General features: G+C 47.8%; 6 protein-coding genes across 6 annotated transcripts; 4 read left to right on the top strand and 2 right to left on the bottom strand.

Moving 5' to 3' along the window:
- Positions 1-379: 379 nt before the first annotated feature.
- On the bottom strand, positions 380-7,934 carry N7462_004850 (uncharacterized protein; the record flags this gene model as incomplete). The annotated part of the gene is made up of 5 exons (XM_057076576.1): positions 380-942; positions 1,038-1,243; positions 1,314-7,286; positions 7,349-7,524; positions 7,578-7,934. 5 exons carry the CDS (start codon positions 7,932-7,934, stop codon positions 380-382), a joined length of 7,275 nt encoding a protein of 2,424 aa, XP_056936081.1.
- A 3,505-nt stretch (positions 7,935-11,439) lies between these two features.
- N7462_004849 (alpha-amylase) lies at positions 11,440-13,038 on the top strand (the record flags this gene model as incomplete). The annotated part of the gene is made up of 1 exon (XM_057076575.1): positions 11,440-13,038. The coding sequence occupies one exon, from the start codon at positions 11,440-11,442 to the stop codon at positions 13,036-13,038; it is 1,599 nt and encodes a 532-aa protein (XP_056936080.1).
- A 668-nt stretch (positions 13,039-13,706) lies between these two features.
- Positions 13,707-15,658, top strand: N7462_004848 (alpha-amylase; the record flags this gene model as incomplete). The annotated part of the gene is made up of 6 exons (XM_057076574.1): positions 13,707-13,727; positions 13,814-14,156; positions 14,243-14,838; positions 14,890-14,913; positions 15,002-15,022; positions 15,089-15,658. 6 exons carry the CDS (start codon positions 13,707-13,709, stop codon positions 15,656-15,658), a joined length of 1,575 nt encoding a protein of 524 aa, XP_056936079.1.
- A 1,680-nt stretch (positions 15,659-17,338) lies between these two features.
- N7462_004847 (GPI anchored serine-threonine rich family protein) lies at positions 17,339-18,184 on the top strand (the record flags this gene model as incomplete). Its single annotated transcript, XM_057076573.1, has 4 exons — positions 17,339-17,390; positions 17,443-17,521; positions 17,579-17,713; positions 17,800-18,184. 4 exons carry the CDS (start codon positions 17,339-17,341, stop codon positions 18,182-18,184), a joined length of 651 nt encoding a protein of 216 aa, XP_056936078.1.
- A 1,183-nt stretch (positions 18,185-19,367) lies between these two features.
- N7462_004846 (DASH complex subunit DAD1) lies at positions 19,368-19,849 on the top strand (the record flags this gene model as incomplete). The annotated part of the gene is made up of 3 exons (XM_057076572.1): positions 19,368-19,466; positions 19,541-19,603; positions 19,676-19,849. 3 exons carry the CDS (start codon positions 19,368-19,370, stop codon positions 19,847-19,849), a joined length of 336 nt encoding a protein of 111 aa, XP_056936077.1.
- A 614-nt stretch (positions 19,850-20,463) lies between these two features.
- Positions 20,464-21,510, bottom strand: N7462_004845 (uncharacterized protein; the record flags this gene model as incomplete). The annotated part of the gene is made up of 4 exons (XM_057076571.1): positions 20,464-20,838; positions 20,950-21,153; positions 21,224-21,419; positions 21,488-21,510. 4 exons carry the CDS (start codon positions 21,508-21,510, stop codon positions 20,464-20,466), a joined length of 798 nt encoding a protein of 265 aa, XP_056936076.1.
- Between the last annotated feature and the right edge of the window lie 204 nt (positions 21,511-21,714).

Below are 21,714 nucleotides of genomic sequence, written 5' to 3'. Positions count from 1 at the left end.
ATCAATGTGAGAAAGAAGAGGAAATGATTGTGGATAGAATAGTCTATGTACAAGGCTGCTTCGGACAAAAATATAACAGGAGTTGGAGGCAGCTCCAAGGGCCTTCGCAAGGAAAAGTGTGAAATATTAAAAGGGAAAAGACAATGCGGACGAGTGAGAAATCAACCCAATGGATTCTACAAGCAAGGAAAATGATGCGTATTCAGAGAGAGGGAAAGGAGGATGTGGTGACCGTTGTTCAAGGACAGACATTAAAAAGGAAAAAGGATGGTATGTGCCGAAGAAAAATGCCAAACACAATATACAGATTTGTATATTGCCCCGAGTCAATGACGGGGCCAGTAATTGAGGAGAAATTACGAAAACATATGCGAGACGATCATGGTTTCGATAGCTGCTCTTTCCGGAAGAATAGGAGGAAGCCGGCGCAGACGAGCAGCTGACAGAACAGCGCAATCCAGAACCAGGCATTCGCCAGTTCATGAGCGCCCTTGGACAAATCGGGGGAGATCGGTCCGGGGCCAGTATTATTGGGTCCGAAGGCGCGTGCACAAATGGTGGCAATAGAACCGATCACCTGAGAGGCGATGAGGGCAAAGCACATATGGACCCGAGTCAGAGTCTGCAGGAGGATGACACCGAAGCCAAGGCCTTGGATCGAATCCAAGACGCCCAGCCACAGCCACAGACTTCGAGATGCGAGGGCACCGCCAGTATAGCCACCAGCCACCCAAGGAAGGTAGTAGCCAATGCCAGAGATGGCCCACCAAATTTGAATGAATCGCGGCGCACCCAGACCACAGGCAAATACGGGCAAGAACCAACTGTGTCGTTTTGAGAACCTGCTGATGATGTAGAGGAAGATGCACCACACTGCACCGAAGAAGACAATGCACAGTATGACGATCTGCCAGGCGTGGGCGTGGGAAGAGCCCCATAGGACTGATGGGTAGAATGCGGTGTTAGCTTGTTTTTCTTCTTCTTCTATTTCAATTTCCAAGGAATTAAGGATGTAGTGGGTAAGAGGGAAAGCTTACAGCTCCAGTTTCGGCCATAGGGTGCGCTGAGGAAGAAGTTTTGCAAGATGACTGCCACGAAATTCCAAAGCACGATTTTTCTCCGGAATAAAGACTTATAGAAGGAAGGCACCTTGCCAGGCTTTTGACGATAGTAGTTAGGCAGACCGAAGATCAATAGTAGACCAATACCCCAGAGTAGAATTGCAATCGGGTAACAGATGGCACTGTGGAAGATAGGTTAGCAAATACGGCCAAGAAAGTAATCAATAAGATTTCGAGTTGAGGGAGACGCACGTCATCTTCCAGGTGTTCGAGATCGTGTTATCAGACGTCAAGAGACCTTCACTGGAAGCCTTGCTGAGGGTTGAGCCCCAATACCAGAGCGCAATCACATAGGCCTGCTGGATGCCTTGGATGACACAGGCACGGAAGATCCAGGTTTCGACCGGAGCACCACCTTCGTCGCCAAAGTTGGAGGCAAAAAAGATAGAGCCGCTGGATGATGCTGCAGCGTAGCAACCACTTCCAATATTTTGAATCCAGCCACGGTTGAAGGAATTGCCCTCCCAATGCGCGGAGCCGATCAAGAGGAAAGCCAGACCGTAGAAGAACCATGGGGTTGAGAGGCACACGACAGACTTGAAGTAGCGGTACACTAGCCACCAGCACACCGAAGTAATCGCATAGGTGGTAGCAATTCCGTACAGCTTCTCGGCAGTTTCACCAACTTCTCCCGTCAGAAGGGTGATTTGATAGGAGTTTGCAGCGATGATTTGGCCCAAAGCCAGGAAGATCGAATAGATGGGCCAGTCGCCAACCTTGATTTGCATCCACTTCTTTAATCCAGTGGGCGGGACATAATCCTTACCCAGCAGGAACTCATCGTCGTCAGACTCGTGATCTTCACTATCAGCGATGTGCGAGAGAGCCTCGTCGTTGTAGGAGTCGCCGGCTGGTGATGCGCTGTGCTTCGACCGGAAGATCGAGGGCGTGGGCGACTTGTGACGACCCAGCTTGGCATTGCGGAACCGATCAAACCATTCCTGCTCACTCTTGATCAAGAACTCTTCAATGCAGAGCGGACCCTCAGAGTTGGAGCCATTCAGGTCCTTCAATTTCTGCTCAAAGTTGTGGTAGTATTCACCAGTACCATCAGTGAAGAAAGGATCCACCTTCTGCAGCTTGAAGTCTTTCTTGCCGCCCACGACCGAATCAAGCGATAAAACAGAGGCACTGCTATATCGGTTGCTTTCCTGAAATGGTGGTGGAGGAAGAAGAAGTTGATCGGCCGCCGGGGGTGTGCCGGGACTGGACAAGGGCAGAAGGAATCGGGGGTGGTGACCGTCTTGACTCGGGAGACGTCGAGGCGACGGGAGCGGAGATGAGAATGGCGTGCCTTCTCGTTGAGCTCGTCGACTCTCTTCCACCTGCGCAGGAGTCATGGTGTACTCATCGTCCCCATACACGCTGTGAGCTCGATCCTCATCATCGGTCTCGTTTCCACCAGCATCACTGAACTCGCCGGCTTCTTGGATGTCGCCTTCGGTCTGGCCACGACGACCTCGGCGCTCTAGATGACCAGGTCCGGAGCGAACACCCAAAGACAGGGATCGACTGAGACCCGACTTGGGCTGCTCGGTTTCGGAAGGGCTGATATCTCGGCTATAGATCGTGGCTCGCTTCTGGCCCAGATCGCTGACCTGGTTGAAGCTCGAGTAGCTGCTGTCTCGGGAGTGTGGGAAAGCTGCACTAGGAGGAGGCAATGGGCTCATTGTCGTGTTCAGGGATCTCAAGGTTCCATTGGGGGTGCTGGCGCCGGACCCGGACGACGTGAGAGGCCGCTGGTGGCCCTTTGCAACCTCCTTGTTGTGGACTTCAATAGCAGTCGATTGAAGGATTTCGAGATCCTCCACCCACTGGGCAACGGGGAATCGCTGCTTGGCAGATCGTGCTCGCATCATCGCACGAGTGTCGATCTTCGAATTGAGCGCGGCATCGATTGCAAGCTTGAACTGGACCAACAGATGAGACGTGGAAGTCGATTCGACGTTATACCACCAGCCGGGCATTTGACCCAAACCACCAACACGCGCGCCGATGCCTAGTGCTCCCTTACGACCGAATTCCACAGCAACGAGTCCGAAGGGCTCATCACGAGATGGGATCAGGGCGAACTCAGCTCCGGAGAAGATAAACGGTGGAAGAGCCGTGAACTCGGGCTTAGAGAACACGCGGCCGGGATAGACTTCCATCATACGACCGAGCTTCAGCGCAGCGAACTTACCATACAGATCGATAACGGGGCCGATACAAATGAGCTGCACGTTGGGACGCGCCTCGAGGACTGCAGGCATTGCATCGGCAATCAGGTCGACACCCTTTTGCATAGACCAACGGCCAACAAACACAAGGAGGTCAGCATCGGGGTTTTGCTCAAGTCCAGCCCACTCCTGGGCCTGACGCTTCAATTCACCACGACCAGCCTCGTACTGGGCATCGACCGTAATGTCTTCTTCCTTGGTAGGCTGCTTGGTCCATTCGCCAACATCCGAAGGGTCGGGGTTAGGCAGGTTGCCCACCTTCCGTAGACCCCAGAAAATTGGATATCGCGCATAAGATCGCTTACCATACTTCTTAGAGACACCGACGGCACCGAAGCCCTGCTGGTTGACGCGGAGATAGCTTGCACCGGCGTGGAGCAAGTTAAAAACCTCACCAAACTGTACATACCGGCGAGCGATATCTTCGTCCAGGTTGAATACCGAGCAGACTTCCTTTCTCTCCTTTACCGTACGCATAGGCCAGAGACCCTGGAATTCGGCATTATGGAGTGACAGGCAAGCCGGTATCGTTTCAGGCAACAGGTACAGAGGAGCCACGGAACCATGATAGTCGTTAATGTGGTAAAGATCGATCGGGAAACGCTTGATAGCTTCTGCGATACACTGGTTCCAGGCTGAATAGTATACAGCACTATCCAAATCGTCCATTCGAGCAGGGTAGGGCTCGGATTTAGACTGCTGACGGAACACCGGAGCGTCCAGAAGCACATAGGTGATATTCTTCAAGACGTGATATTGAACCTTGACTTGATAGGCACTCCCCAGAATAGTCACCGTCATGGGCTCGGCCTCTTGATCAATTGGGTAGTCGACACCTCCGACACAAGGAACGACCCAGATCAGGTCTTGGTGTCCGAGAGTCTTGCCCATCAGCTGTGCCATTACGCCGAGACCGCCGATCTTGATCTTGATAGCCCAATCCTCGATGTCATATTCCATGGTGGCGATCAAGACCATGCGACGCTTGCCCGCAGTGCCCGCAGTGCCCAATGCTGTGGTGCTCTGCATAAAGCCCGACTTGTTGGCCAGACGCATGAGCGGGTTGATCGAGTTGTCACCGGACCGGGAAGGCTTGAGCTTTCTTAAAAAGACCATCGGAGCGAGGCTACTCTTTTCACTGATACCCACTTCGTTGAACTTGACTTTGTAAAAAGACTTCATGAAAATGTAGACGCAACCTGCACCCGTCAAGATGGGAATGCTCCAGAACAGCGCAAACATGACAATCTGCACGTAACGAGGTCCAGCCGGAAATAATTGGAACCGGAGGGTTGCATCATCAACGACAAGCTTCCATGACAGGAAAGGCGATGGTGGCGGCTCCGTGATATTGATCAAAGTACTCGAGAGTGAGGATGGGGGCATCCGATCAAGAATACTATCATTGTCCATGTCTCCTAGAACCCAGCTCTGATCTGGTTTTCCATCGGGATTGATACCCCAGATGTTGATCTGTCCGACGGCCGGCCACTCGGATGTAAAATGGTACTTCCAATACCCGTCGACCATATCCAGCGAGATAGCGTTGTCGAGACCCGCATCATATCCGTACTGATTGTACGGCCCATTGAAAAAGGCATGGGGGAAGCGTCGCTGGGTCGTATGGTCCCAGTTAGTATCACCTTCTTGTACATAGTCACTGCTGCCAGTCCAACGGCTCCAGTACTCGACACGCACATGCTGGCCCTTCCAGGCTTGCTTCTTGGTACCTGACCATGGAAGAGTATCAATAGTGTCATTGCCACCCTTGTACGGCTTCCAGTCAGAGAACGTGGTGCCCCAGTTGGTCGAATACCGGTATTTGTCGGCACCTGCAGCATGGTGCTGAATGAAAAGGGTATCGTTATTCGATTCTTGATGGAGCAAACTGCTAGAATAGTTGGCGGAAGTGAAGACCATAGGGTTGTCAATCTGTCCAATTCGGAACAAGAAATGATCCACCGCATTGGTTGACGCGTTCTTGGCCGCATTGGTTGCATTATTCAGGGTAATCCGATGAACACCGTTGTAGACACCAGTCAGATTCGCGGTCCAAACCCAGAGACTTGGAATCTGGCCAGTCACAGAAGTTTCACTGGCCGGGATAGATGTACAGTTGACTGTCTTAGAATTGACGGAGGGTATTTTTCCAATCTCTGTCGAAGAGTTGAACGACAGACTGTCGGTCACAGAGTCGCAGTCCATCTCTTCTGAGAAGTAGAGCTCAATTTCCACGTCTTCATCAAGATTCGGGGCGACCGTAGATCGGACGGGATGGTCATGGTTCGGTGTAATCTGGGTCACCATAGGGCGAGGTTTGACAAAAGCATCAATGGGAACGTAGGCGCGAAACTCGTATGGCTTCAATGTCAAGTTGGAATAGCAGCCGTTCAGCTCAGTGGAGCCCTTCAGGAAGAGCTTTTTGGGCCCATCTGTCAACTTAAGCTCATCGTAAGGATAGAACAGATTCTTCACGTGAGTTCCGGTATCAAATGGGGAGATTAGAGCAGTGTCATTGTCCGAGCAGTCAAACTTATAGTCCACAGTCGCATTGACATTTTGGTAGACCAGCCAGATTGATTGGTTGTTAGATTCAGAGCCCCAATCTTGGACCTGAGAGTTGATATCTCGAAGAACAGACCACATTCCAGTCTCCGTGGCTGTATCGTTGGAACCAGGATATACTACATCATGGGTCTGCTTCGACATAGGTTCAATAGAATAGCCGTCATTAAATACCGGAAACTGTTCTCGCAGCTGGTACATATGCTTGATGATATTGCGCACAGGATGAGTCGGGTCGCGATGATCATAGGCCACAGTCTCATCATGGCAACCCTCACGACCCTTAATGATAGGCCATTTATAGTACTGAGAAGAATCCAGGGAGAAGCATCCGTGAGTTCTCCAAGCAGTAGCAGGTGACATCGATTGTCGGCCGTAAATATAGTTAGATGCAGTGGCATCCAGGACATAGAAGGCTTGCTCTTCACCCCAAAGAAGCAGTGGGATACCTGGGATCAGAAGTGTAGTCACAAATGATCCCAGCAGCTGTCTTTCCACGCCATATTCGATTGCTGGCCAGCGGAAAACGTCTTGGTTCGTTACTCCAAACATGTGCCGGGGGTCGAATTTGCCAGTGTTCGGATTGATGAGATCATTCGTGAGAAGCATCTCATTCCAAGCATCGACCCAGTCAATTGGCACATCAAACCCAGCTGACAACTGACCATCCATACCAAGGAATCGGGTGAGAGCACGATATGTCGAGTAATGGAACGCTGCTCCGTCAATAGCCTCGTGGCCCTGCTCTCGCAAAAAGTATTGAGGAGAGGACTCATTCGTTAATTTCATCACATCGACAAATGTGAAATCCTTGGGCAACGAGTTAGGCTGTCTGCCTCGACCAAGATAGACGGAACCAAATGTATTACCGCCAGTGATCTCGCCGGCGATGAAGAAGTTCTCCTTGCCAACAGCACGCGCGCACTCGCGATAGGCTTTCGACATATCTCCAAGAGCGTCGACGGTGGCTTGAGTAGCCTTGTCATAACGGAAACCATCGATATCCAATGAGTAAATAATCATACAAGAATGGCGAATGAGACGTTCTCGTACGGACGGATGCCATTCGCGCAGACGATCTTGCACGGATGCGAATTTAGCAAGCTGACGCTCCCAATCGGGAAACACGCCAAAGGCCTCAATATCACCGTATTGATCAAAATCACTGTCGTAACACCCGACCAGTCCAGCTATCATAGATTCGTTCACTGGATATCCATTCTCATACCAAAACCTGGGGTAATCACAGGTGGCATTATATGTATTTCCAATGTCGAAGTCCACATAGCGACGGTCGCTCTTCCAGGTTGTTTCGTGCTCTTTCACCGAAAATGGGGTTGTGGTATTTAAATATCCGTCAAAGCCGATCAAATCACCCATTCTATAAAGAAATTATTCTTAATAAGTTTATTCTTCAGTTCAAGAGGCAGGAGCGCAACTTACGTAGCGATTGTATTGTCGAAGAGGACATACATCCCACGCTTATGGATCTCGGTGATAGCATTTCGCCAGGTCTGAATGGTGCCGTAATGTTGATCGAGTAGTGTTGTATCAAGTGCGGAGTATCCATCGAAGCCCCATGGCTGGTTCATAAGAGAGGTTCCTGCTAGGTAGAGACCCTATACAGTTCGTGAGCGTTGGTCCACTATGTTCAACAGTTCAAATGACATACCTTGATGCCCATTCCTTGTAAATAATCCAGTGTATCAAGAAGTCCAGCCACATCACCACCATGACGCATTTGATTGGAGTTAAGATCATGCTCAAATAATGAACCGTTGATATTATCATTAGTTGGATCGCCATTAACAAAACGATCCAAGAAGAGTGTATAGAAAGGAAAGCGCCAGTTATCGGGAGATGGGTGATAGTCTCCCTCATGATCTGGCCATTCGCCCCAGTATTCGGCTGGATTTGTAGCGGTCTTATTCTCATTGAGGTTATACTCAATTAGAGCTTCATCGTATGGCCAGCATATTGCGGTTGTTGCGAAAAGGGCAATGAGCCCACCGGAGAAAGGCCACTTCATGATTGATAGGGGAGCAAGTGGTCTGCTGGACAGTCTCCAGTGTCTCAAGAAGCCTTGTGAACCCCTCTGAAAGAGAACCAAAAGATCTTAGAAACAAGCAGACATGCGCTTAGACCATCCAACCTCTGAGCAGTTGCGAATAAATGGTGGTTGTATTCACTGAATTTTGCTAATCCAGGATCCAAAGAGAAATTTCAGAAACGAGGGAAATGACGCTCAGAGAAACGTTATCGAGAATAATTCCATTAATTGCAAAGGAAAACGAGAGATAAGATGAGAAAAAGCGAGAGTGGTGGGAGGGAAAGGTGAGATCACATAGCAAGACCGTGCTAAGACGGTGGCCGGGTGGCGCGAGTTCAGCTCAAGATAAAAATAAAAGGACTAAATTCATTCAGTATTCCGGAGCGAGCGAGACAGATAAATGAGGCTGACTACGATAGCCAAAGCTGGCGGCGATGGACAGATTGGTAGCCCTGTGGTGCCAGTGGGTGCCCTAGAGCCCACCACGAGGTTGGAGTAGCACTCGAAAACAATCTAGACTATGCTCAAAACTGCATTTTTCTCTTTTTATTCCTGTCTTTCGTGTAAAATAACCAACCTTTGGCTGCATTGGGCATACGGAACCAAGAACCCACTCGTGTCTCGACGGATTACGGACGCCAGAAATCGCCAAAAACGGTAGAGTTGACTGTCTCGTATCTGTCCAAAGCATTTAATGGTTTTTTTGGGTCTAAAAATAAGCCATGATGACCTTATAAGGCAATTCTCCGTCTAATATGTCCTAGACAACCCCGTTTCATGAGTGGATAATTGCTCCATCCATGTAGCCCTTGGACCCTTAAGCGAATACTTTGGCACCAAGACATGTCCACTTTGTGCCAAACAGTTACAAAGCACCGTTTTCTCAAGATGATCCATAGAATACCCGGGACCTAGGAAGTTTTCTGCATAATTTGATAAATAGCATCATATACATTGTTTACCGAGAGAGATACATGCGTACCAGTGCGGCTCAGAAATTCTATATTAGGCATTCCAAGTCAATCTAGCCGAGCAGGGATTAAACTTCACAACGCGCACCCAGAGGTGCTCAGTGCCTCTCATTTCTTGGGCAATAGTTCAGTATCCGCGAATACGATCGTCCCGTACCTATAGAATTTTGCCGATAACAGGGACCCGGCCCGCAATACATGCGGTTCGGTAGGCTGAGCCGGTGGGTCAATCCGGTTGGGCCGATTTCCCTGCATGCCGTGAAACCCATCCACTTATGTCTCTACATGGGAACATGGTTTAACAGGGTTTGTGTACCACCAAGTAATTTTCCTTTGCGCTTCCATTAGAATTTGATGTGCCTCCTCAAGTTCTTTTCTGATGTAAATATGCAACCACGGTTCAACAATGTGACAGCCTCTCACCGCTGATCTCAACACTTATTTCGGACAACCTCTACTGTAGTCAGTAAAATAAGCCATCCATCAGTTGTTAAACGCCAAGGCTCCCCTATATCGGTATTCCAGTCGCGGCTACTTCCAGATCTGCTTAGTTCTCAAATACCACGCTAAGTACATCCGTGTGTACAAAGTCGGATAGATGTACTAAAAATATCAATTACGTTTTGTTTGGAAATCAATGGAAATGTAATAGACTATACAACAAATATTTTCTATTATCGTATGCAGCTCAAGCGATTAACAGATGGAATTTCTCGTTAACCATAGATCCTGGCTGGGTATGCAGGCACCAGATTTCATGGACAGTTCGTGCCTGAACAACAATCAACATTCATTTTCTCTGTTGATTTTTTTTTTACTTCTTGGCACTGGCAAAATTTGGCCTATATGCTGAATTAGGAATTTTTTCCTCCTAGACCTGAGACATCGAACAGTCGTGGACCCTGAATTTGGCCAAGACATTTCATCAACGTGGAAAACGTGTAAGATAACCATGGAAGCCACCATTACAGCCACAGTACAGCCACCCGTCGTTATCTTTCAATCCCGTCTTTTCTTTACACGTACATACATGTAATCTTGTATTTTCAACCTACGAAAATCTATTTCCTCAGGTATTTCTACCTAGCTATTGATCTCTTTATAGCACAATAATTTATATGTTAAAGCAGACCTCTATTAAGAATAATAAACAGTTCTATGATTTTTCGGATAGGAAAGTAGGAGTATTTTAGTATGAAGATCTCACTACGGCGTTTTTTTCCTAGATATCGAAAGCCTCTTTTCTCCTGAAGACCGCACAACCAGTCCCTCAAAGGCCTGTTTCAGTTCTCTAGGTAATTCCACCACGACTCATATTCAATTGCTACCTGTATGTATTGTAAGGTTACTTGTGAGTTGCAAAAGTTAATGGTAATACCTGATTTCTTTTTCCCGTTTGGGATATTCCATCGGTACTCAATCCGGTTATTGAAAAATGTGAAAGACCCTCCACCATGCAAGACCTGTCAGTTTGTCTCGGATTCCTTCCTCAACCCATATCCTACCAATCTCTGTCTCGGCTCGAGCTGCAACCGTTACCTCCCACATTTTACCAGACCGTGTCTCACCCGCGTGAGAACCTGCCAGCACACGCAGGCAGCGGTAAAGTTTGATTCGAACGTGTTCTAATGCGAGCAATCCAGTGAACAGAGTCCAATAATGCATCACAAGTCGTATTAGTTGAAGATATATCTGATCTCTGTAATAGTTTGGCTTCAGTTTTTCTTTTCACACAAGACAACACGCAGTATATGTTCAAGTACATTTCTCTCCTCACTCCATTTCCTTCTTGAACCTAGTCGAACGCCAATCTTTTGAAATTCCCCCTATCAGTATCATAATAGGTTTACGCTATCCAGGACAACCTAGAAGATTGCGATTGTCTTGGGAGAATGCCAATAAGCACTTGCACTTTTGGCTTGGGAGGAATTACTTTGAGGGATCACGGACGTGATAATTGTTTCTGGAAAGATGGAATTAACCAGGTGACTGACTACTTGACTGACTAGGCCAAATCATGTGCAGAGTACCGCGGTAGCATTCAAAAACTGATCCGGATTCTCGGTAGTCGCGAAAGCACGGCGGGGAACTACGGATTTTCACGGTGCCACGAAGCCTAGGGTTGTTCCCACTTTACCCCGAATTCTTCACAACGGACCTTAACCTTGATTGCGGTCTTTCTCTTCCCAGGGGCTTACTATTTTCTTTCGTTTACCTCTCCCCCGGCCTTTTTTCCCATGTGATCTCAAAGATAATACATTGTCACTCTTTTATCTTATTCTAATCACGGTCATTTTCGCCTACATTCGTTTAAGTTCAACTTTGTCACTCTTTACTTTGTCTCTCTAAAACTCGACATTTGACTCCGGGGCCTGTCGGTCAGCCCGAGATACGACATGTTATCACGATCAACAAGCAGTCGCATAGTATTTCTATTTTCGATTTCATGCTTTTTTGAGTCTGTATTCGCCGCAAGCCTTTCGGAATGGAAGTCCAGGTCGATCTATCAGACTATGACAGATCGGTTTGCCCGCACCGATGGCTCAACGACGTCTCCGTGCAACACTACCGAAGGAATCTATTGCGGAGGGACATGGAGAGGAACTATTGATCACCTCGACTATATCCAAGGAATGGGATTCGATGCTGTGATGATTTCTCCCATTATTGAAAACATTGCCGGTCGGGCTTCATATGGTGAAGCCTATCATGGATACTGGCCCCTGGATCTCTACTCCCTCAACTCACATTTCGGGACATCTCAAGACCTACTTAGCTTGAGTGAAGCACTTCATTCGCGGGGCATGTACCTGCTGATGGATACTGTCATTAACAACATGGCGTACATGACCAATGGAAGTGACCCGGCCACGCACGTCGACTACTCAGTCTTCACGCCGTTCAACAACTCTGATTATTTCCATGCCGCCTGCAATATCACAGATTGGGATAATTTCACCAATGCACAGTTGTGTCAAACAGGTGATTGGGAGGTGGCGCTCCCTGACCTCTTCACTGAACACATCGATGTCCAAACCCTGTTAGAGACCTGGGCCCAGGATATAATAAAGAAGTACTCTGTTGATGGACTTCGAGTTGATGCGGCTAAGCATGTCAGTCCAGGTTTTCTTAAGAACTTCGGTCATGCTGTGGGCGGGTTCATGACGGGAGAGGTCTACCAACGAGAGGTGAGCATTATCTGCGACTACCAAGAAAATTACATCGGAAGTGTTCCCAACTACCCGGTTTATTTCTCCATTTTGGAGGCATTCACAAAGGGCAACACTTCATCACTTGCTCTCAAGGTAGAGGAAATGAAAAACTCATGTCCCGACGTCACTGCGCTTGTTTCCTTTTCTGAAAACCATGACCTTGCCAGAATCGCGGGTTTGACTGAAGATATATCAGTAAGTATACCATATCCAAATGCATTCGATTATCTACCATCGCTGATTGAACTTCTTTTACTCAAGATTGCGAAGAACACATTGACTTTCACCATCCTATTTGACGGTATTCCAATGATCTATCAAGGGCAAGAACAACACTTCAACGGAACAGGACAACCGGAGAATCGAGAAGCTGTGTGGCTTTCTAGCTACAATAATGGCACGGAGCTATATCATCTAATTGCAACTCTGAACCGAATTCGAAAGCATGCCTACAGCCTGGATCCGGGCTACCTTGACCTTCCAACTCGCACCGTTTTCCAAGGTGGGAGTGAACTCGGCTTCTACAAAGGCGTCGAAGGGCGACAAGTCCTCATGCTCCTATCGACTCAAGGTATAAACGGTGGCTCCTACCCTGTCGGAATGCCAGTTAGCTTTAATGCTGGCACAGCTGTCACTGAGGTCCTGGGTTGCACGGCATATGAGGTCGATGATGTAGGGCAGCTTACCGTTAACATGGCGAAAGGAGAACCGCGAGTCTTTTTCCCTAGTCACTTAATGGAAGGGAGTGGGCTATGCGGCTACTCCTCGAAGAATGTTTCCTATACACAACTAGTAACAGGTCAATCTGTTTCATTGGGGGCCAAAAATAAAGGGCCTGGCGATCACACGATGTGGGGACTTGTTATGCTCACGTTTATGACAAGCTTGATGATCTTTTGAGCTTGGCAAAACTATTTATTCTTTAATTGTTGATGGCTTGACTTCTCTCTTTCATGAAGATATCCCTTGCTGCCACAATTCTGCACGTTTTCTGCGCTTGCACACGGTCGCACTGGATTCTTATCCCTCTCGTCATTTTCGTTTGTCCATATTTCATTATACTGTAAATATTTCAAAGCCATTTCGTATCCAATAATTCCTAGTCCCCAAAGCGTGAATCAAGTGGTTTTCTGCGCAGCTTGAACATTAGTTTCTTCATATTTCTAGGTTGACGAAAATAGATTCCTCTGTTGTGGACTGGTTGTGGTGGTTTGATCCTATGTAATTTATGACGAACGAAAGGTAAAATTACGTCAAACCCCACCAAGTTGAAATTTTTAACTCCACATGTCTTGGACCTGAATGGCGGTACGGTACCCATCGGTTAATTATGTGGTCTGTGGCTACTCTACTTGGTGATGAATGAATGTCAAGATTTTTGTTGTTACGAATCCCTATAGTTTTAACTGATTTGTCCTCCACATCTTGATTGCAATGAATATACAGTGACTTGAAGTCCCCGATGATCTCGTTCTTATCATGCTGTCATCGACCCCGATGGCGGAAACACCAAATATGGAGAGAGAGAGAAGGTCAATACCCATCCCTTTCCCCCAGACATTGCCAGCATGCGGAGGTGCAAGTCTAATGTTCGTTTTATTCTTCACTAGATGCATTCAAGAATCGTGATCAACTTTCATCATGGACTGCTCCAGATAACACTCTGATTATGCAGGCTTTTGAATGGCATGTGCCTGCCGATCGATACCACTGGAATCGGTTAAAATTGGCCTTACCTGATTTGAAAGAAATTGGCATCGATAAAATATGGATTCCCCCGGGCTGCAAGGGAATGGATCCTTGTGGTAATGGTTATGATATCTATGACATCTATGACCTTGGGGAGTTCGATCAGAAAGGGTCAATCTCAACCAAGTGGGGCACTAGACAAGACCTTGAAGAATTGGTGCGCCAAGCGCATTATTTGGGCATTGATATCATTTGGGATGCTGTACTCAACCATAAGGCAGGGGCAGATTTTCCAGAAAAGTTTGAGGCTATCGAAGTAGATCCCAAGAGTAAGATTGTCCCTTACTATTCTCAGTTCACCATAATTCTCATTTGCACCGGTTCGAATTTTCCCCGGGTTAATATTTCTTTTCAGGACGTGATATTGAGCTCTCCAAACCTCTAGAGGTAAATGGCTGGGTTGGCTTTGAATTTAGTGGTCGTGGAGATATCTACAGTTCCATGAAATATCATTGGCAGCATTTCAATGGGGTTGACTGGGATGACAAACGCAAGAAGCAAGCCATTTACAAAATCCATGCATCTAACAAGGATTGGGCAACTGATGTCTCGATGGAAAATGGAAACTATGACTATCTGATGTTTGCTAATCTAGATCTTTCGCATGCTGAAGTTCGTGAAGATCTTCTCAAATGGGGAACTTGGATCACAAGTAGCTTGTCTCTCGGTGGAATGAGATTGGATGCTGCTAAACATTTCTCTGCCGGATTTCAAAAAGACTTCGTGGAACATATCCGGAAAACGACCAATTCCTATTTCTTCGTGATTGGGGAATATTGGACGGGCGATATCAAAGCACTCCTGAAGTACTTGGAGACCCTGGATTATCAAGTTGCGGCTTATGACGTCCCTCTACTCGAAAACTTCTCAAAACTTTCACTCGCTCCGGGAGCTGACCTCCGGAGTGTTTTCAAAAACACATTGGTCGAAAGTAAACCCGACCATTCAGTGGTAAGAAACCATATTCCTGTTCCGTCATTTCATGAGGCTGATATTTTGAAGACCATTGTTTCGAATCATGATACTGTAAGTCCACGGCATAGGTTTTTACTAGGGTTTCACTTGGTAAATTCGGTTAAATATTGGTGAATATGGTACTAAGGATGGTCTAAAGCAACCTGGACAAATGCTGGAAGTACGTGAGACCCTCGTTTGTTGATCATTTATGCCAGGTTATAATCATACTGACCAACAGCATCAGACTCCAGTAGCCTCTTCATTCAAATTGCTAGCATATGCCTTGATTTTGCTCCGTAAAGGAGGCCATCCTTGCGTATTCTATGGCGACATGTATGGAATACGAGCCAACGTTGAGAGCCCGATGGTGCCATCGTGCAAAGGCAAAATCCCACTCCTCACCCAGGCTCGAAAGCTGTTTGCCTATGGCGAACAAGAAGATTATTTCGACAAACCTAATTGCATCGGTCTGAGTTTTCTGTCGTCTTATTTTCTCTTGGAACGTGGCAGAGCTAACGACGTCTCAGGATTTGTTCGTTATGGGAACGCCTATCACCCCTCCGGTCTGGCATGTATTCTAAGTAATGCAGGGTCGGCCAAGAAACGAATGTTCATTGGTCCACGAAATACGAACCAGCAGTGGGTCGACATTCTAGGGAACCATGCTGCGCCTGTTGTTATCGACAAATGGGGTTATGGGATATTCCCTGTCAACGCGATGAGTGTTAGCGTTTGGGTTGATTCAGCTGCTTTCGTCGGTCGGACCCTTCAGGAAAATTTGTACGCCCCCTTTTCAATCCCCCTATATCTCTAGAATTCTCAAGCTGAAATATCTCATCTTCAGTAACACGAACATTTATGGCTATTGACTTACTATGACTGGCCTGGTGCCACTCGCTAAAACCTTCCCTAGGGGAGTCTTGTACATCATGACTACAAACATAAAACGCCTCATTTACTGAGGCAGCCGAATTTATTCCATCTATTTCCTGCGAGCAATCATAACCGCCAGTTCCGCTGGTGGAAATCCAAATGCACAGCCCTATTATCCGTACCCTAACGATTAATCGGTTTTGGAGATTTGCTGGAGAAGCGCCCACATCACCCTTGCTTCTTCGAGTGCTGAAATCGGAGAGGCTCGGTGAAACACTATGTACCCACGTGTGGAATCCTCTGTTCCTGAAAGGTGATGTGGTCCGATATTTCATGGGTCATGTCTCAAGGTCTGCCTACGGTGAAAATCCGGGGCTTTCTAAAAATTTATTAACACTTTGGGCTTGCCCCTGGGTATTCTATTAATAATCGGATCAGTGACGTTCATGAGATCCCACAAGATTGACCATGAGGCATGCCAAGAACAACTGGCTTTCGCCAAGCTCACGATAATTTCCGCCGTCTTGTTTTATCGCGTTCTGTTTGACCGTCCCTGGTACCGGATAGCCCGATGGAGCCTAGCGTCGATCATGAAAATCGTTTGTCCCATCAATCCGGTAGTTCCGTGATCATAGGCGAACTTCCCCTACTCCAAAGATCTTTCCTCGAGATGAAAATAATTGCAGACCGCAGAAGACCTGCCCCGGTGTATCGTCTATCTTACTGTGGAAATGGCGTGCTCGGTGACAATTTCTATCGTCAGGCGCAACTAACCCACTTCAACGCGTCATGGTCTAGATAGGGCTATGCTCGGACCCTGGTAAAAAGAGACATGTAAGATAGGATACAGAAAAGGTGCTTGTCAAAACGGTAAAGAAGAAAAGGCAAAAAAAAGCCCAGAGTATGTATGTCTTTTGAAATACAGTTACCTATCCATGGCTGAAATTTACCAAAACCGAGGACGCATGTACATTGTTGTAAAACCTATACTAGCGCCATGGTCTGTGCTGGAGATACTGACCCGGGGACATGTTTCGGTACAGGATCCGTTCGGCGCCACATATCGCCAAGATACACTAGCGGCTGTGACGGGACCAGGGTCTTTATCGGCCCAATCGGCGGGATCTTAACACGAAATACAGTCCCCGGTCAGGCCGACCGACGGCTTCAGCCGAACCTCCTTACAAGCTGTCACCATTCGGATTCAACCGGCTTCCACTATCCATTGTTGAGAGCAGCACGGCGTGCAGACCCTGAAATTTTCGAAGTGGTCCGGGGACTGGGGCGGATTCAGCTCCCACCGAGAGGGTCCATGGTTGCCTCTCAGGGCTCCCGTTCCATACTGCAGAGACATATCGTATGCCCAACACAGATCTTGACTTCCAAGTCCATACCCTCCAGTGACATGATTTGATTCAGATATTATTAGACTTGTCTTAGCTTGCCAACAGATAGATTTTACTGTGCGTTTTGTATTTATCGTAGAGTGTTTTCGTAGTACTTAATTACATAGTTCCTCCCTCGCCATTGCTAAAGATATCATTTCTTTCTACACCTTTTGTGCCCAATCCAAACTGACTTTGTCTTTCGTTTCTTTTACTTTCCCTTGGAAATTGCAATAATGCGTCTCTCGCTCGTCCTGTCTTTGATTCCGCTCGGCGGCCTTGTTGGGGGTAAGTCAAGCATATCTAAATGTATCCCAGAGACTCTACTGATAATTTCTAGCTCTGTCTGTCACTGAGCCTAAGAAGGGCGCCGATATTTCTGCCTCGAAGTCTTTCACCGTGAAGTGGACTTCCGTCGAGTATGTTTATGACCTCTAAATCTCTCGGTGACCCGCACAATAACTAATTCAACCCAGTACCGACGCCTCGAGCTTCGATCTTTACCTGGTCAACAATGCAGTGTATCCCAACGTTGAGAAGAAGCTTGCTTCGGGTGTGGACACCTCCAAAGGATCATATACTGTTGATGCTCTCAGCGGCGTCACTGCCGGGTATGGTTATATCCTCCCCTGGTCTTCTCCGCGCCACTCCTTGTGCCTTCTATCATTCTCGTGCATGAAAGCTAATACCAATTCAGACATGGCTACCAGATTGACCTGATGTCCGACTCCCCCGATAACACCGGAATCCTTGCTCAATCTGAGCAATTCAATGTGACCGGCTCCGCTCATACCTCCTCGACCTCCGCCAGCACTACGTCTAGTGTTGCATCGACCACCGAATCTAGCACCACAGCCTCCACTGCGAACACTCTCATCACCACCACCAGCGCCGTCAGTGCTACTGGCACCGAGACCGCTTCTGGGTCTGCTACAGCCGGTAGTGCCTCGGGTACCGGTACTTCTGCTAGTGGCACTTCCTCGGAGACTGCTGTTCCTTCCACTGGTGTTGGTGCCGCCATCCTGGCTCACCCTGCTGCTGCCGTTGGCCTCCTGGCTGGTGCTCTGGCTTTCAACCTGTAAAGTTCTCTCTATCAGGAGACCTTGACATGACATGATCAAACAGGAAACTGGAGCTTGAAATGAATTTATGTTGTAGAGGATAATTAAAGTTGTGTGAAAGAGGAATATGACCACAGGGCCGCATGAGAACATACTACATGGGAACATACTATATCCGTGAATTGCCTTAATTGATCGTCTAGACTAATAATTTCAATCCCCTTCTCGAATCAAACTTATGAAGATCTTTCTCGCCAGTAATCAGTTAGTTCGGTCATACATCAAATAAGATGTTCCAGCTTCGAAACTCGAATAGCATGCATATTATATATATTGGTGTGGAGAACTGCTTGACAACCGCACCCAAGACATAACTTGCTTCCCTGACCAAGTAACCCATCAATTCACATGATTTCTTTTGCTATGAGAAAGCAAACCCTTCGTCTGATATTCTAGATATCAAGTATATCTTGATTGACTAAATGTATTACTATTTCGTTGTTTGCAAATTTCAAGAGCTAAGGGGTATACCGGACAATTTTTGACGCAAACTAGGGAACAGATTTCTAAATCTTGCTACCAGATCGTCTGGAACCTTTGTTAGATATCGCAGACAAAAATATAACTACTTTAACCTTGCTCGATATCCATTCAATGTGCCTAAGTGCAAGTATCCACACCACAGCCTGCCCAGCTTGTACGCGACGTCTCTCAGGACAATATTAAACTATTGACCTTACACGGAGGACTTCCTAAACATTCCATGATGTCGCTAGACCCCAAAATGAAATTATGGTCCTGGTAGAATTCGTCTCAATGAGCTCTTCCATCCGAGGTTGCGACCGGGGTAACTCTAGTTCTGCTCCAATCGCGGGGGAACTCTTTATCAACAAATGCCCCACCACCACAAACACGACTTCTTCCCTGCAATCCCGAGGCAAGCACCAGTTTCTGGCAACTTCAACGGACACTAGAGCCGACCGTGCAGTACAAGACACCTGCACGACACCCATTTCGTGCGACAGTCGGAGATAAAGTCGCGTTTGAGAACTCGGTCCGACGTTGAACGCGGTCCTCTTGCTGCCAACTCCCGACAGAACGCAGCAGCCGACCGCGTCGGACAGTCCGAGCTAACTGTCGGCCCACCTCTCAATCGCTCCTTTCTACTCTAATCAGCTTACCCCCCTTTTTTTTATCGTCGAAGATGGCGTGGCTGTCGTCTACCCCCGGCTCTGGCGGACGCGCTGCATCCCCCACCGTCTTTGAGCAGCAACGCGAGGAATTGGTCCGCGAAATCGCCGTGGTGAGTGACTCAGCAACGCTATCGGCCGGATTAGTATATTCCAAGCCCATACTCATATCATGGAATGATGACAGGGCATGGAACAAGTTCTACAAAATATCAATCGTCTGAATCGAAACCTGGAGAGTATCATCACCGTACGTGTTTCACCTCAGCTGTCTTGTCCTCGCTCATCAGGGCGAGTTAACAGAATATACTAACTGGACTAGGTCGGCAACGAATTTGGATCTGTTGAGGCTCTATGGTCCCAGTTTGAGAACTTCATGGGCCGGCCTGAAGAGGAATTGGAGGATGCCGCCCAGGGGAAGCGCAATGTTAGTGGCGAGACCGAAGGCAATGCAGGACTCCAACATGAAGAAGGGGACTCCATGGCCAGCCAGTAGGCGTTAATTATTGGTGATATGTCTGTATTACTCTTTACGATACCATTTTTCTTCGCGTTGCATTATAATTTACGAAAGAAAAGAAATATTATGTCTGTCTACGTGGATAATATTGCGTGGAATATCAGAAATCACATTGTATTGTTTCAGTAGCACATAAGAGGTCGCTTTCGCCAACGGAGCATATCAGGTAACATAAACGAGAAACACCAGTCCCATGCATGCCAACTGGCAAAGACCCGAGTCATGAGAGCAAGGGAAAAAAAAAAAAGAGACAGAAGGGTCATGAGAAGACAGGGAAAGAAGAAAGAGAAGCAAGGGGGAAAGGCAGCTGTTGAGATACAATCGTTGAATCCAAAAAGAAAGTGACAAACTGCCTCCAGTAGCAAGAGGAACCAAAAGGTTGGTCGGGTAAGGGCGCGCAGCGATCCTAGAAACACCAAGATAATTTTTTCGTAGTTCATGTCCAGCTTTGTCCAGCTTGCAGCGACATGGCACATACACAGGAGCAGGCAAGCAAGCCGACCAAGCAACCAGGCATTTGATCGGACCAGGGTAAGAAGAGAAGAGAAAAATGGCCAAGAAGGCAGTTGGGAGGAAATGTGGGAGGTGTTTTACAAGATCTTGCAGGTTCGCTTCTTGATCTTCTTGCCTGGTACTCTTCCTCCGCCTCCTCCGCCTGTGGAGAGCTTGCTGCTGCTGCGCTGATGACCTGATTGCTGAGTCATGTAACCCTGCTCTTCGATTGAGATAGACATGTCAACAGCTTTGGCGAAGACCTCATCCACGCCGCGCATTTCCTTACTGCTACACTCTGCATAGGTCGCTCCCATCCGCTGAGCCACCGCTTGACCTTGTTCCGGAGTGATGGGGGTCAATCCTTGGGTCTTCAGAAGTTCAATGCAGGTTCGCTTGTTGCGCAGATCTGACTTCAGTCCAACAAGGATGATAGGAGTTGTTGGGCAAAAGTGTAGTACCTCAGGATACCACTGCACAGAATTAGCCGAGTTATTCAGGGGGAAGGAGGAGGGGGAGGAAGGGGAAGGAGGGAGAAGAAGGAGGGAGAAGAAGGAGAAAGAGATAGCGCGATAATGACATACCTTGTCCACCACATTTTCTAGGGATGCAGGGCAGTCTATAGCGAAACAGACGAATAGAAGGTCGGTCTCTGGGTAGGATAATGGGCGCAAACGATCATACTCTTCCTGTCCAGCAGTATCCCAGAGTGCCAATTCGACAGTTTTCCCTGATTGACGGTGGGTGGTCTGAGTGATGTAGTTTTCAAACACGGTCGGAACATATTTCTATGGTATTCTATCAGTATACATCACGAATATGACAACCAGAGCTTGGGGCTCCATTGAGATCACTCACCTCTGGGAAGTATCCCTGCGAGTAACTGATCAACAAGCACGTCTTCCCACAGCCACCATCCCCCACCACTACGAACTTTTTTGAGTACGAGGGCGGCTGGGTGATATTGGTAGCTTCTGACATTCGTCCACTGGAGAAGCTGGTGTGTGTGCTGGCGGTTCCGTTGCTCACGCGAACACTGTGACTGCGCGTTCGACTGTGGCGTGGGGTCATAGAGGGGGGGGAGTGGCGACTGAGCGGCGTCGCGAAGCCGCATAGTTGTACTGGTCGTCATACATCTGGCTCATTGTGAGTGGTGCGGATGGAATGGAGCCCCTTCTTGTCAAAATGCGGGTCGTTAAGTCGGGTCGCGGCTATCTGCCGGAAGGTTGGAGATTGAGGTTGGATCGGGGTGAGTGTCGAGGAGCACGTTGAGGCAGGGGGGGGGCGAAGGAGGAGGAAGATTTAGAAGAGAGAAGAAGGGAGAGAGCGAGGCCCGATCTAAAAGACGA

This window comes from Penicillium macrosclerotiorum, assembly GCF_028827735.1.
Source record: "Penicillium macrosclerotiorum strain IBT 26536 chromosome Unknown utg000003l_segment0_segment0, whole genome shotgun sequence".
Taxonomy (NCBI): Eukaryota; Fungi; Ascomycota; class Eurotiomycetes; order Eurotiales; family Aspergillaceae; genus Penicillium; species Penicillium macrosclerotiorum.
Note: the sequence above shows the minus strand (reverse complement) of the source record. Positions and strands in the feature narration are given on the sequence as shown.